Source organism: Cottoperca gobio, chromosome 23, assembly GCF_900634415.1.
Source record: "Cottoperca gobio chromosome 23, fCotGob3.1, whole genome shotgun sequence".
Taxonomy (NCBI): Eukaryota; Metazoa; Chordata; class Actinopteri; order Perciformes; family Bovichtidae; genus Cottoperca; species Cottoperca gobio.
The window spans coordinates 2,677,797-2,693,348 of NC_041377.1; the positions used below are offsets into that span (position 1 = coordinate 2,677,797).

Here is a 15,552-nt window from a genome sequence, read left to right on the forward strand (position 1 = left end):
TTTTGCTATGAAAACTGTCCGTGGCTATCATGCCTAATTCAAAAGCAAACATGGGCAAAGGAAAACAGACTCACAAGCGTTGCATTGTAGTTTCACTGTTTCAGGGCATTGTCGTTTTGAGTGTGAGTGGGCATATCTGTTTCACACGGTTGTTTGACGCACATGACATTTCTGCTCTCTGCCACCAGACAAAGGTACAGTACAGAAGGTGATTGTGCTACCAAGCAATCAATCCCTGCATGAAGATCTGATCCTGGAGGAGCTGGAAGTCTTTAAGGTCAGCCGTCTGTTTTTCTCCCCTTTCTTTCATTATGTTCTTACTTTCATCCCTTTTTCTTTCCCCAAAATCAAAGGCCAAGGGCAGACAGACAGAGGCAGGCTGGCAGGCTGGAGATGGATGTTCCGCAGTGCAGTGCAGTGGAGAGTGATGAGAAACATGCTAACATACTGCAAGAGTCTGGTCGTTGCCCCGGGTGAACCTTCGCACATGCTGTTTTATCTTAGCTCAAATCACTTAAATTGTGATCAACCCGAGTTCAGACATAAAGGCCTCGGCTGCTTTCATCCTGCACTACACCTGGACTATGGCTGCCTTTCAATCGAAGGAGATTTATTCTCTTAAGATGGAATACATTTCTTTTGGAGAGTTGCATCTGGCGAGAAGCTGATTCTAGACGGCTACCGTCTCTGCTAAGAAAAGTCTTCTCTGCATATTTCCCCAACATGTTCCCAACTATTCTTCTTTACATTGTGATTGAAATAAATCTCAACAATGTCTAAAATCTCTGAACTTGGCTCTTGTGTGTGTGTGTGTGTGTGTGTGTGTGTGTGTGTGTGTGTGTGTGTGTGTGTGTGTGTGTGTGTGTGTGTGCTATTTTTCAGAATCAAGCTCCTGTTACAAACTTGAGAATCTCCTCGAAAAAAGTAAGTATGCTTACCTCGCATATTAACTGCAGTTTTATTGTTTTAATATGTTATTCATAGTCTGTGGCTACTATGTAATGCACGGAAAACAACTCTCCTGTGCATAATAAGCCTCCCAAAGGCAAGGAAATAATAAGCCATAATTGTTTCGGCGCTCTGCCTCATTTTCCTGTCAGACGGCCACTTATTAAGACAAACAGGGCGGCTGACATTTGAACTGTTTACTTTACAGCAACAGCTGTACGTCAGCTCGGAGTTTGGGGTTTCGCAGGTCTCCCTGCATCGTTGTCACGCTTACGGCTCGGCCTGCGCTGACTGCTGCCTCGCCAGAGACCCCTACTGCGCCTGGGATGGACTCAGCTGCTCGCGCTTCTATCCCACCAGCAAAAGGTGCACAAAGGTTTACGGCTCCAGGGTTCAAAACTGCGGTTTGGTGCCAGTATCCAGTATCTTAACATTTCATGCAAAGAAATATTAAGTGTCCACCAAGGAAGAAACTAATGCTTTTAAGCCGCAAACCACATTTTTTCGGTGTTAATAAGTGCTGACAGGTGTTGATTGATGGAGGCAGCTTTTCAAAACTTAAACAAATATTAGCGTAGTGCAGATTTTTGAATAGTAAACTGTATTTTCCCAATTTGCCATGACAATCAAGTGTGTTTTGGGCTTCCAACCAATATGACCAATATCAATGTAGCACGCCCAGCCACATTAAATGTATGAAACAGATGAGGTACAAAAATATGTCAAACAAGAACACAAAAGAGCTGCTCACAACTTGTGAGGGCCAAAAGATCACATGACTGGAATCCTACTAACTAATTCAGCATTTGTTGTTTCCTTCCGTCCGTCCGTCTAGACCAGGGGTGTCAAAAAGAAAGAAGGTGCAATTTCAACAATAGTGTTCGTTTATCATTTACACATGTGCGTTACAACTTACAGATCATAGTGTATCTACAAAGGCACAAAACATTTTGTCACAGGTATCTGGATAGATGGATAGATAGATCCCGAGGGAAATTTAGGAACAGTACTTTACTTTATGATCAAAACAACACATTTTTACACTTTGCGCGGACAGCATGTTTGACACCCCTGGTCTAGACATAACACAGACAAGGAGGTGACACCTTGCCTCTAAAGCATTGAGTCTCTGGTCTCTTAAAGGACCGGCTGCATGTCTCTTGACATTCCAGTCGGACAATGATCAAGTTTAGTTTGGTCGCAGAACAAAAGCGCAGCCGCTGTTTTCCTCCGGAAAATGTGTCAGCTGTTTACATGCTCTTTTCCTCAAGCTATTATTTATGAGTTTGCACCACTGAGTGGAATTAGTCAGATTTTCCTCATATTGTTTTGGCACTGACGGCTGTTTCCACAGTTTTAATATGAGGAGGAAGGTTTTGTATTGTATTGTGTTTTTCTGTGTTAAGCTTTAGTGTATTTATACTCTTTGCTATTCTCTTTTTCTTCAGGAGAAGCAGAAGGCAGGACATTATGCATGGAAATCCACTCACTCAATGCAGAGGATTCAATCTAAAAGGTAATTTAAGCTGAAATAAAGATCTTTTTTTCACTTGGAAATACATAGCTGAGTAAAAACAATAGCCAGTACCTGCACTTTAAAAGACAACAATGAAGCAATGTCAGGGGGTAAAAACACAGAAAGTGCCTTATAAATAAATAAAACCCAGTGTCCATCATGCCCGAGAGAGAGCCCCCCCCCAATCGTAGCATACAATCCGCAATGATAAGTGTTATATTTATCTTCATAATAAATCTTAGTGCAGTGATAAAGAGAATCCAAGGGTTTCAGAGTTGCAGCTCTAGCTTGTGTGTGCATAATGTTATCGTAATCCAACACTGATAAGATAATTGCCTTAGACGCTGACAAAGAATCAAATCCCTAAGTGTAATGTGAAAGATGACAAACCCACAGTTTTCACCCAACTTTACATTTCCCCTCAGATCTACAGAGCTTAGCTTCTTTTAGCTAATTGTTTAGATAGTAAGCTAGCTGCCCAGCACCAGACAGCAGACACAATTAGCAAGTAGCTGGTGTAGAAAAGCAGCTAGCGGCTATAAATGCATATAGTTGTCTAACAGAAACCAAAACAGAGAGTAAATATTACATGCTAAATAATGAACTTCTATTCATCAGGTGGCCAGAAACCCAACTCCAAAAGAATGCTAATGTAGCTCCATGTGAGCAGGATATTTGCTAACATGTTAGCCCTAACAGATGTATAAGGTGATCATATGTCTATGTGTTCATGTGCTTTTCCAGGGGTATTTGTGCTTGTTTGTGAGTACTGCACATCATCCCTCACACAAACAAAGCCCTCCGTATTCACCGAGTAGTGCTGGCAGGGTGCCGCTTAATGGCAGGAAAGGGATTTGCTCCCAAGAGACTCCCATTTCCGTGAACAGTTTACATCTCTAAATTACAACGAGCTTGGAGAAGCAACCATATGGCCATTACTACTAATTAGTCACAACCCTGTCAAACATCCAGCTGAGTGATGAACTATTTAGCTGCAACAGAAACGACACGTTAAATAAGACTAAACAGAGTCGTTCCGATGCATTGACGGTTATCTGTAGAAACTGAAGGAGTTTGGGTGGGGATTGGTTGTGTGCCGCAGGTGTCGGACTAATCTTTGTGTCAACAATTCCCTCTCATAATTGGGACTTGAGACAGATTTGAGTCCATCTGTGGGGTTTGTGTCTGTCAGCAACTGACGTCTGACGTGACGTGTGTGTGTGTGTGTGTGTGTGTGTGTGTGTGTGTTAGCTTACAGAAACGCAGTGGAGATGACTCAGTACGGCGTGAAAAACAACACCACCTTCCTGGAGTGTCTTCCCAAGTCTCCTCAAGCCTCTATTCGCTGGCTCATTCACAGGGACAATGACCGGAGGAAGGAGGTCAGTTTGATATTTAGAGAGGTCAAAGGTCAACCTCGTATCTAACATATGACACAATGAAAATCCCTCCGAGATGTATCGCATTAAATGTTCTTTCAGTGTGTTGGTCGCATAGTTAAATATTACATTAAACATGTCATAGCAATCAAATGAGCTCACACGCTTCATCAGGACTTGTACCGCCTGAGGAATGACACGGTGAACACGGAGCATCATAATGAGCGCTGATAGAGATCAAACATGATATGGAGCTTGACTAATGACTCGGATTCTCAGCGGGGAAACGTTTTACAAATATTTGACACCCCTTTAACCCCTTGAAAGGTTGTAAAAGATTAAATAAACCTGGACAAGAGAGCGTCTGCTTGAAACATCTTTTATGGATTTAGCGCTAACCTCTGTGGGGTGTACTCGGAGTAATGGGCGTTTTATAGTCGTTCCCTCATGAGAGTAGAAGTTGGCCTTAAAATACATCGCTTTAGTTTTATGGTGTGTAATCATTGAGGCTTTTCCACACTAAATGCAACAGTTTATACTTTCAATCAGCCAGGCTGCAGAGTGTCAGCAACACTTATTTTGAATTGATGATGATGAAGGCACTTCTTCTTTCATCACCTCCTCTTTCATTTCCATTTCAACTACGTATTTCAAATGCAAATTTTCTGCAGCAACCACACGTCAAATTTTTCCACAAAATGCTTTTCCGATCAATATTAAATGTAATTATACTGGAGGGACGAGCACATTTCTTCAAAAATATATTCCCTCATTTTAGGTTTTGGTTGTGGTGATAAAGAGCTCTGTCCGACGGCAAAAGTCATAGCATAATTATTATAATAATTATTATTAATAATAATAATAATAATATTATTATTATTATTATTAATAATAATAATAATAATTATTATTATTATTAGTAGTATTAGTATTAGTATTATTATTAGTATTATTATTATTATTAATTATTATTATTATTATTATTATTATTATCAGTATTATTATTATTAGAATGTTAATAATTATTATTATTATTATTATTATTATTATTAATTATTATTAATTATTATTATTAGAATGTTAATAATAATAATACATATTATTAATATTATTATTATTATTATTAGAATGTTAATAATAAATATTATTTATTATTATTATTATTAGAATGTTAATAATAATATTTATTATTATTAGAATGTTAATAATAAAATGATCCCTTTAATCTGCATTTAGTATTTATTCATGTTTCTTTTATTGGCTTGCGTTTGCATATTAGGACCATTATAGTCACATTATTACGTAATATTCCACGTAACTTTACGATTAAAAAAAACATGAATATTCTCTTGCAAAGGGAAGCCATGTGGTTCCTTGACAAAATACTAAATTCCTCAAAAAGAATTCTCTGAAATTTAGGATTTTAATCTCAGAGAATATCTGATTTGAATCTTATCCACTTCTCTGCTACAAACCATGTGCATGCGGTTATGATACGATCTAACTGTGCCAACAGGTGAAGCTGAGCGACCGTGTCCTGTCCACGGAGCACGGCCTCCTCATCCGCTCCGTCCAGATGTCCGACCAGGGCCTCTACAACTGCCTGACCACCGAGAACGGCTTCAAACGCACAGTCGCCAAGATCCGCCTGCGAGTGCTGAGCGAGGCCATGGTGAGCGTGCTGACGGACAAACAGCAGTCTCCGTGGGCCTGGGCCAGCTCGCTGCACCCCAAGATCTTATTGGCAGCCTTCAGTCCAGCAGAGAGCCTGGCTGTACAACAATACTGCAAAGAGAGGAAGCAGCTGCAGAACCTCCAGCAGAAGCAGCAGCAGCAGCCTCAGCCACCTGGATCTCTCAGGGGGGACCTGGCCAAACTGAAGCCCCTGCTGGACCGGAGGAAGAGCCGCAACCGCCGCAATCACCTCCCAGAGGTCTGACACAGGAAGGTGCAAAAACTCACGCGTGCACCTTCCCCTGTTTCTAAACCCAGACCCTCACTTTCCAACTCTCATCTCAAACTGCAGAGCTGCACTGTGGATGTACAGTCATACGAGAGGAGGTGGGTGTGGGGAGTTGTTATTTGGGCAATATCTTTTTTTTTTTTTCTTGCATGAGGTACGGTGACCAGATGGCTGTGACATACACAAATACACACGCACAGGCACCCACCAGCAAATCTCTTGCTGTCGCAGTCACAACAGACTGAAATGGCCCCGTTTTGAGTGCCACTAAGTTGATATTGCTTATGATAATACACCTTGACGCGCAGCTATGGCCAATGATCTTATCATAGTTTAGATTTTAGAGGTGGAATTGGACTGGCTGGATATTAGCTCACAATGGATTTGTTATGGACGGATTGGTAATTCGAAATCATGATAAATAGAGAAGATTGAAAAGGGACAAAAGGGAGACGGATGCATGCTTGAGAGTGAACGCCCTCTCCAAGTAAACTATTAGTATTTTATTAGATTCTACTCACATTTCTATATTTACTTTAAACTAACAAAGGTGTCTCTGTTCAGTGAAATGGCTGAAATTGCTTTGTGGGAACACATAGGGTAATAAAAAGTCAATTTGTGGGTTGACTGCCTCACATACTGTCTACAATAGCTTTGTTAATACAAAGAACAGATGGCAAGTAGCCCCAATAAAAAGAGTTATATTACAGTGCTGGAAGTGAAAAATAAATTGGGTCAAAGGTCAATTGTAACATCCAGTGCTGATGTTAGAAATAGTAGTAAAAATACTGAGTAGCATAACGTAATCCTGTGTGATTTTACATGATCTCTCCTGTATTTATTCCTATTACTCAGACTTACATGTAAGAGAATCTGCCTCACTGTACTACAGCTGCATATTGTATCATACTTACCTTGTTTCTAGCACAGAAGCATGTTTAGAGAAGTTCCTCAGTAACGTAGAGGTATCTTAACCTGGATTACATTTGAGTAACTAGCAGGTACGCACATTTTTAGTTGTACAGCATCATAAGGTAGATGCTGAAACATGACAATGTCCTTCTTTGGATCCACATTTTCCACATTGTCTACAACAAAGTGGACATTTTTACTTCATCAATAGTAATTGACATATGTGAATAGACTTTTTTTCAGAAGGGTAGTTAATGTAGATAGATACTATTTGTTGCTTGTGTACAGAGTATATTTTTTGTTTGTTTCGTCCTTTTAATTTAATGTTGTGCAGATGTTTGTGAAAATGTGTATATAATTTCAACATGTTTCACCAGCTACGACTGTATCTGCAAATTGCAGAGACATACAGTATTGTTTTCATTTTGAGAAAAGACTTTTTAGTCCTACCTTCCCTCTAAACTGACCTCTGCTCCACGTTTCATAAAGCTGTCAACTCAGTGTCATTTCAGTGTTATGAAACATGTATTTCTATTTATTAATGTCATGATAGACTGAATAAATCTGTTCCGATGAATCTCAATATTACAGAAAGATTCATGCTTTTTATTAGTATAACTCAAAATGTGAACTATTACTGGCTGATATATCATCCCTCCGTCCACGGTGGGGCATAACAGCTTATTATTTTATTGCTTTAACAGAACAGTCACACACGATGTGATTTGGGGAAATATTCTTATTTGCTTTACTTGCTGAAAGGTAGATGAGAAGATCGATACCACTCATGTCTATACCATAACTATGAACAACGGCTGGTTAGCTTAGCTTAGCATAAAGACAGCTACCCTGGCTCTGTCCGAATGTAAGGACAGTTTAGAGAGAGAGAGGGATATTGATCATCTGTTAATGATAAAACATCCCACAAAGAAATGCATGTGTTTAATATTACACAGAAGCCTACAGTTTTTCAAACGCTTACTCTGCACGGATCTCACAAGTTTCTAAGATACATCGAGGTTGCAAATTGCACCACGGACCGAACGGCAGAATAAAAGACACCCAGGGGGCTGCGGAGGATCATTTGGAACCCATAAAAGCGAAGAGAGGCCTCCTGCTGGGCAGAAATACTGCTTTCTCACCAAACAAACCCAAGTACCATTCAAAACCACAGTAATCATTCCCCAGACCATTTGTATTACTCTGTTTGATTTATGGGCCACTCAAGGTATAGAGGAAACCAAGCCATTTTGCTTCAGTGTGCACAATGCAGAGATTTGGCTCAGCGGCGGGGATAGTCTCCGGTGTATTTTGGGCCGAGGGGGATGTGGACCAATTTTGATAGAGTGTTGCCGGGTAAGAAAACTCCAATACAAGGAATATAGAACACCCAATGAGAAAATCCTTTTCAGCTTTTATTCATTTTGAAGAGACTAGTTCAGCAAAGGAGACGAACATTTGTGCAAGATTAGAGTCATGTACATTTCTTGTCTAGGATGTCTTAACAAACCCATATCTCCTCTTAAAAGGAGTCTCCGCCTCCCTCGAAAGATCCCTGATTGAGTTAATGTTACAGTGTTTGTTGCAATTGAAATTATACTTAGCAAAGCTCTTGAGCGTTACAAAATCACAGTATATCCCTTGGTATCAAAGGAAGTATGACATTACAAATAACACTGAAATTACAAAAAAGTGCAAGTCTATATCAAAAGGTTTGATGTCCCGTAGCAGCTTAAATGTACTTTGCTCTGCAACTCACACACAAAAGACACTTTTACGTGATTCATTCACACGATAAGGCTTTGTTTCCTCCTCACCATGCAGTAGGAAATGAGACACAGGGCAAAGATGACCACACCGGTGCCCAGCAGCGCCTTCTGAATTGTGTCCAACATCTCGATACGGGAGATGAGCTCCTTCTTCAACATGTCTGCTGTTTCGTCATCCAACGTAGCCGTCTGGATGACGACAGAGAAAGAGACAGTGACTGATTAACATGCAGACAGACTCTGCACTTCATGACTGCAGGGCTCCGTCTCTTATCTTACCTCATTCATCCAAACGACAGGGAATATGGTGTAATCCTTGACTTTCTTAAACACCCTGTAGGAAAGAGTTCATTACTTGGTATTCAGTGCATGATCATGTCACAAACTTTAGTTCTTGCCTTTTATTTGACAGTAACAGAAATGACGTGCAAACTTTTCTTTGACAAAAATACCGCAGGTGATCTATCTTGAGTGATAATGAGAGACAGCCACAGCCAGCCGCGAGTTAGCGTAGCGGCTAGTTTAGCAGACCGTACAAAGCAAAAATAATTGTTCAACACATAACCCCTGTGGGAGCGAGTCTATGTTCCCAGGGTCCTATGCTCCCCAAGCTAATATCCTCTTAATATGACACATTAAGGAGACATTATGTTTTCGGCAAAACAAATTCCCTAGGTCAAATGTTCAGCGTATGTTTCCCTGTGTTGATATGTTGAAATTACCGACCTACAGCTGAAAGCCACATGATACTGTTTGAAACCTAAGCACTAAAATGTGCGGGCAAGACGGTTTTCTTGACTTGACACATTGATATCTCCACAGGGGCTGAGCCACTCGAACTGCATTTTAAACTAGTGAGCTTTACAGGAGTTGGTTGGCAAATGTTATCTCTGAACAGAGCCAGGTTAGCTGTCCCCCCCCCCCCCTCCTGCTCTGTCTTTATGCTAAGCTAACAAGCTGCTGGCTATAGCTTCACCATACAAACATGAGTGGTCTCAATCTTTGCATCTACCTCTTGTCAAGGAAGCGAATAAGCGTCTCCTCCTAGGCACCTTTTGCTTTGATAAAGTGAAGCAGAACTTACGTGATGACCTTTGATGGTCCGTACATCATATTCACTTGAATTTTCTTGGCAAACCTCAAGGTGAATCCGGTTGTCTGGTGTAAAAATACCACAAGTATAATGAGTTATTATTTAATTAGAATTGTTGCCCCAAAAAGCCAGAAATCCCAAAGATAAAAGCTCTTACGGGTTCCACATCCAAGTAGGTGACATGGTGCTCCTTGCTGGGATTGAGGCCCTTCACGCTATCATATAGGGACTCACTGCCATGGAGGAAGTGGGCCAGAGAGATGTAGATAGGATTGTCTGTTCAGATGGCGAATAAACAGACCATTTTAAATACCAAGCTGCTGAGCAGAATGATAAAACAGTGGAAGAAAGTCCTCTGTTGCCTTAACTTGTGTTGCGCTCAACAAAACGAATGCAAACTGACCGTCTTTACAGGCACTGATGTCCAGAACTCCAGCCAAGGTACAATTCTTGGTGGACTCTTTGTCTTTGCAGAAACAATGGTTGTCTGGGTTGACAGTAGGGGAGGCCATGGTGTTTGGCTGGAGGGTGTAGCGGTACACTTCAATCCCTTTCAGATTCAAACTCTGCTCATAGCTAGCTGACACAGACCTGAAGACAAATCAACACAGAGATTAAAAGTCATCCTGAAACTGACCTCCTGTGCCCAGTAATGTTTGGCTCCACTGTGAAACTTAATTCAATTCATGACTATGGTTTTGGTATTGGAAAGCTCTGACCTCTAGTGGTTACTGAGAGCAAAGTCCAAATGGATACAGTTCTTAAATTAAGATGTTAAATCTCCCATCGTTGACACTTACTGCCCCACTGAATGTCAGCAAAGCACAGCCAGACTGCTCAGATGAAATAGCTCCCACAAAATTAAACTCTTCATCACCTGCAGATGTCTGATGAGAAGAAATACAGAGGCTTCTTCTTGTCCAAAAAAGGAGGAAATGAAGAAGCATCTGAGAAAGAGGGGAGAAGAAATGAGGTCAGAAAGGTGACTCGTCTGCATTTAGAGCCGCAGGAGTGCGTTAGAAGAGCGGTTCAGAAATAATAAGTATTTCTTATAATTCTTTTCAAAGCCGCACCTGTGCCGTTGATCATGTCACAATATGTGTCGTTCCAGAAATTTAACGTCCTGTTGAACAAAATTCAATTTGTCAGACTATTTGATTTATCAGCCTAAAATATCACAATAAAAAAATCTGGATTCTCACTTCAAAACTGTAGAAGCTGATTAAAAGATCAAGGCCTCAAATCCAGTCTCAACATGTCCAATACTTTATTCATAATCAGACTCACCTCTTTCCTTGCCACTTGTTAATCATTCCCACTTTTGAGATGTCGTCCTTTCCATTGAACACATTGTATTTGCCATCGAATGTACCATTGTACTGGGGGAATAATAAATATATATTATTTCTCAGGTGTTACTGGGTAGATCTTGTAAAGCTATGATAGTGGTTAACTTACAGGTGAAAATAGGCCGATGGTTCCTTTCAACAAGGGGTCGTGGTAACCCCAGAGCATTTCGTTGACTGTTCGGCTCTGGAACAAGGAGGAGTTGGTGGCCTTTATCAGCTTCTCCAGCACCATATGAACCACTTTTGGAACTTTTGAATAAGCTCCCTAAAAATGAAATCAGAAACAGAATCTTTATATCTGGAAAATGATGGTGTCAATTAGAATTATAAAAGATAACAATGTTGTGCACACCACTGTGTAAAATAATCCACTTTTATGACTGTGATACTTGTGAAAGCCTGATCAAAGTTTAAAGATAAATAAATTTACCCGTGAACAAAGATTGCCATTGTAAAAATAATGATGTCCCAACAAGGCAGCCTCTTTGCACCTCAGGTCTTCCAACACCACCAGTCACATTGAGCTGGGTATCAAACCTTACTTTAAGTATACTTTTTAGTACCATAAACAAATGTCACGTACCCCTACTTGCTCATGCTCAGATTCCTACTCTTTTTACGTTTTTGTGTTTCATTATTCATAATTTTGCTAATTTTATCTTTTCATTTAGAAATAGTTTTTGCTTGTGTTTAGACAACAGATTAAGTCATTTATTTTAACTTGGTTGCTTTGTGACTGTGGGTCATGCTAACTTTAGAGTTGCCACCTCTATTGTACGACCATTGGAGTCGTCAAAGTAAACACAAACATTAGCCTGCTGCATTAGCTATTGTAGCTAACTTTGTAGCTAACGTGTCTAGATGGTAGGCTAACCCTAGATTTACGAGAACTCTTGTGTGACTCGCTGCCTTAACTATCTCGCGATAGTTCTGCAAACCGAGAGTTACCATCTATCCACGATCGCAAATATCTGGCTAACCAAGCTAGCTGCCTATTTATGAAAAACATGCTTGGAATCGTCAAAGTAAACACAAAAATTAGCCTTCTGCATTAGCTATTGTAGCGAACTTTGTAGCTAACGTGTCTAGCTGGTAAGCTATCCCTAGACTTACGACAACATATCCTACTGCTACATTTCTGCTGTAGTAAGTGTCTATATTGTACAAATTATTCTCTAATCCTTGCTTTTCCTGTGAAATTCTGTATAGTTTTTAGCTCTATAAATAAAATATGGGAAGCCACAAAAAGGTTGTGAAACCACAACTCAAATGAGTTGGTTGCAGACCAAAGCAAAGCACCACAGGGAGGCTCAGCTTGATTTGGCACAGCTTGTCTTGGAACAAAGGTACCGTAACTATTAACAGTAGAGCTGAGTCATGCCAGGAATCACCGCGCAGTGCGGTGACACTCACTTACAGCCACAGCTAAGTTGAGGGAGGTGACTTTGTCTTCCTCTGGTCCCACTGACATGGATGGCTCAAAGATGGCACCCATAGGCAGCATGAAGGAGACAGTTTGATTGGGGTCGAATGTGATGTTCTCTTTGGGAAGATATCTTGTCCTGAAGGGGGTAAGGGTCTTACTTAGACATTCAATTGTGTTAGACGAGTGGATATTCTTTGATATTACATATCAGATAAATGTGATGAAGGGCTAATTTAGTCTTTTGCTATAAGAGGTAAATCAACCTTACCTGTATGTGTAAGGTCCTTTCTCCACCACCACTGGACTCACTCCAGTCTGCAAAACCTCCTGGGCGTTTTGCACGTCAAAGAACCAGAACTGCCTGTACACTTTTGCCCCTGTACTCACAAAGTTGTCATAAGCTGTCGTTCCAGGCTCAATAACGACTTCCTAAACCCCGAAGACACACACACACAGTCTATTTTTAACACACATCGAGACTGCCAGCGAGGCCAGCTGCCACTCTGACACATAAAATGGGTGGATGATCTGTTATAAAAAAGAAAAAGGGTCTAAACTGCTAAATGTTTCTCCACAGTGTCTAATAAAATCACAGATCTTTTGAAGGATGAAAACAAGGCACACTTCTGCACAGCTTCTTGTTTACCATTTGAAGCAGCTTTGAAAAACGCACGCCTCTCCTCCCTCTCCTTTATTCTGATTCACCTTGATCTCCGCTTACACATTCATACACTCACATTGTCAATCCCTATTCACCAACGCAGGAAAACTGAGCACCATACCTTCTCCACTGTCTCCTCAATGACGCTCTTCCCCAGTGGGATGAGGGCACCTCCCAGGATGGCTACCACCGCCCCAAACACAGCTCCGGCTATCAGCCCGCACCTCCTGTTACAGCATCCCATGGTGGAGTGTGTTTCCCTCCGCACGTCCGTACGTCTGTCTGCCTGGCAGCCTGTTCTTCTTCTGTCTCTGTGTTTGTGGCGTGTGCTAGTATGTGCAGCTCGTCTCCTGTGTTTGTGTCCCGGCAGCAGCAGCAGCAGCAGTGGCACAGACAGGCTGTACCATCGGAGGAGCTGACAGAGCAGCCGAGGCCAGGTAAAGGTACAGACACCTCTGGCAGGTGCCCAGGGACTTATATAATAACAAGGAAGGTTCAAGGTTGAGCTGAGAACCACCCCCCTCCCCCCCCACCAGATAGCAAGGACTATCTGAACGGGTGATAACAACTATAGGCTGAGGAGAATGGTTGAAAGACGATATGGCGCATACACACTAGTGTCGTGCATTAAATAAAGCTCATTTCTGTTTTGTTTCATTCATGTTGTTATATTTTAACACCATGTAGAAGTAGTGAGATGAAGCCTGTACTTGCCAAAGACTTGCACCCTCATTCAAGCAGTTATATCAGGAGGTGAGATATCAGCTCTAGATATCCAATGACCTGGATGAAGACAACCTTCGTAGAGATTTCATTCTCTATTCATCTCCTCTTACATTTTTGGTCCGACCCCCGAGCTTACAAGAGACAGAAAAGGAGGAACATATAAATAATTAAGTATATCCTCATTGTGCAGACAGTTAAAAAAAAAAAAAGCTTATCTTTATTTGTGGTTGTGTCATACAGGATATTAACATAATTGCTCTTTATCTCTCTTACAGACATTTTCACCACGCTTATCTTGATTTGTTATTGTGATATAAATGATTTTGGAACCTGATTTATGCACATGGTGAGTGATAAATCCTTCCTGCACTCTTTGCCAAGTTTAAAGTAACAGGCCAGACTCACTGCATTACTGTCCCACTGTCTGTTGTTTATCTCTTCACCCAAACAAAGATGACGTCCCCTAGCACAACAGTCACTTACATTTTGTTCAGCTAGTCAACTAAATAATGCTAAACTGATAAGTGGGTGATTCTGACTATGATATAGGCATAAGTCATTGAAAACTAGAAGACAAGACTGGTGTAAATCTGTGCAGCAGAGCGGATATATTCTCTATAAATCAAGCACCAAAACGCTGGATCATACACTTCCCATAATGCAACTGAATAGTGACATTTCTTCCAAACTTCTCCTCCAAAAGGACAGAAGACATTATACAACTACTGGTTACAGGCTATGTTGTGCAGTGTAAGGGAATGCAACATAAATGTAATTGTAATCAGTTACAGTTGCTGTGAAGTTACGTCTTCTCCCCACTGGAGGGCAGCACCACCATTCCCTCACCACTCACTGCATGTTTGGTCCAGCAGGCCGGTCCATGTGGTTCAGAGTCTCTCTGCCAAATACCTGTCTGTCTGTTCAAACAAACACTCATGTCAAAACAGTTTCAGTCTCACCTGACTGACTTTGTTGATCATGCAAGTACAACTTTCAATATTTGGATTGGATTTCAGTTATTTGTTTCTTTTTGTTTTACACCCATCTAAAACTAAGTGTACGTTTGACTACCATACTTTGGAAAAATAATTGTTTCCAATTCCTAATGATTAATTTGAGGTTTTAATGTAATTTTTAGTCCGTGTTTCTAATAAGTTATGTTTTGCAAAAATGATTTCCTGTATCTCTGCTCCTATGGGTTGAATATGCGTTCAACAAACCAGTTTTTTCGTCTTCATGTGGAAAGATCGCAGTGTACACAAAAGACAGTACGCCATCTTTTATCATGGTTTATTTATTCGTATGATTGAATAAATAAACAGTAACTGTACAGCACATGACCATCAAGCGTTTCCTCTTATGTAATGCATAGATTTGCACACGTAGCCTCACAAAAACATATAAATATACAGTTTACAAGTAGAATCTAAAAACTCCTAATATAAGCAGGTATGAGCTTTTATCACTAGGAACATTGTTCCCTTTCAAAGAACATGAATTCACTCCATGCCTGTGGTATTTTTTGTGTTAGATAAAATGACATAACCTTTTTTTTTTGCCTGAGGGATACACCCTCTGGTTGCTGTTATCTCAAACCTGGAGAGAAGCCCGGATGACAAAGCGGGGAACCTCAGGCCAACATAGGATTCGAATGGAAAGGTCAACACCACACATTTGCATTTACTCCCAAATAGCCACGTTCAAAATGAAAATTGCATGGAAAGGCAGGGTTGTTTACACCATGTGTGGAATATTTTGAAGTGAACAGCACCAACCTTTGGACTGACTGTTGACTTTGAAGAGTCACACT

General features: G+C 40.7%; 2 protein-coding genes across 3 annotated transcripts in view; one reads left to right on the forward strand and one right to left on the reverse strand.

Moving 5' to 3' along the window:
- sema3c (sema domain, immunoglobulin domain (Ig), short basic domain, secreted, (semaphorin) 3C) overlaps positions 1-7,301 on the forward strand; it is a 45,131-nt gene extending 37,830 nt beyond the window's left edge. For both annotated transcript variants that reach the window (XM_029462057.1, XM_029462056.1), the window contains 6 exons: positions 189-277; positions 883-924; positions 1,157-1,314; positions 2,397-2,464; positions 3,716-3,846; positions 5,360-7,301. In XM_029462057.1, the coding sequence (XP_029317917.1) occupies positions 189-277; positions 883-924; positions 1,157-1,314; positions 2,397-2,464; positions 3,716-3,846; positions 5,360-5,782 (911 nt within the window). In that variant the 3' untranslated portion in view covers positions 5,783-7,301. The remainder of the gene's footprint in view (positions 1-188; positions 278-882; positions 925-1,156; positions 1,315-2,396; positions 2,465-3,715; positions 3,847-5,359) is intronic.
- Positions 7,302-8,026: 725 nt separating this feature from the next.
- Positions 8,027-13,268, reverse strand: cd36 (CD36 molecule (CD36 blood group)). The gene is made up of 12 exons (XM_029462156.1): positions 13,138-13,268; positions 12,624-12,784; positions 12,347-12,491; positions 11,039-11,194; positions 10,868-10,959; positions 10,654-10,703; positions 10,458-10,527; positions 9,984-10,171; positions 9,738-9,856; positions 9,572-9,645; positions 8,767-8,821; positions 8,027-8,676 (listed from the first exon to the last, which is right to left on the reverse strand). Exons 1-12 carry the CDS (start codon positions 13,258-13,260, stop codon positions 8,506-8,508), a joined length of 1,404 nt encoding a protein of 467 aa, XP_029318016.1. The 5' UTR covers positions 13,261-13,268; the 3' UTR covers positions 8,027-8,505.
- Positions 13,269-15,552: the final 2,284 nt, after the last annotated feature.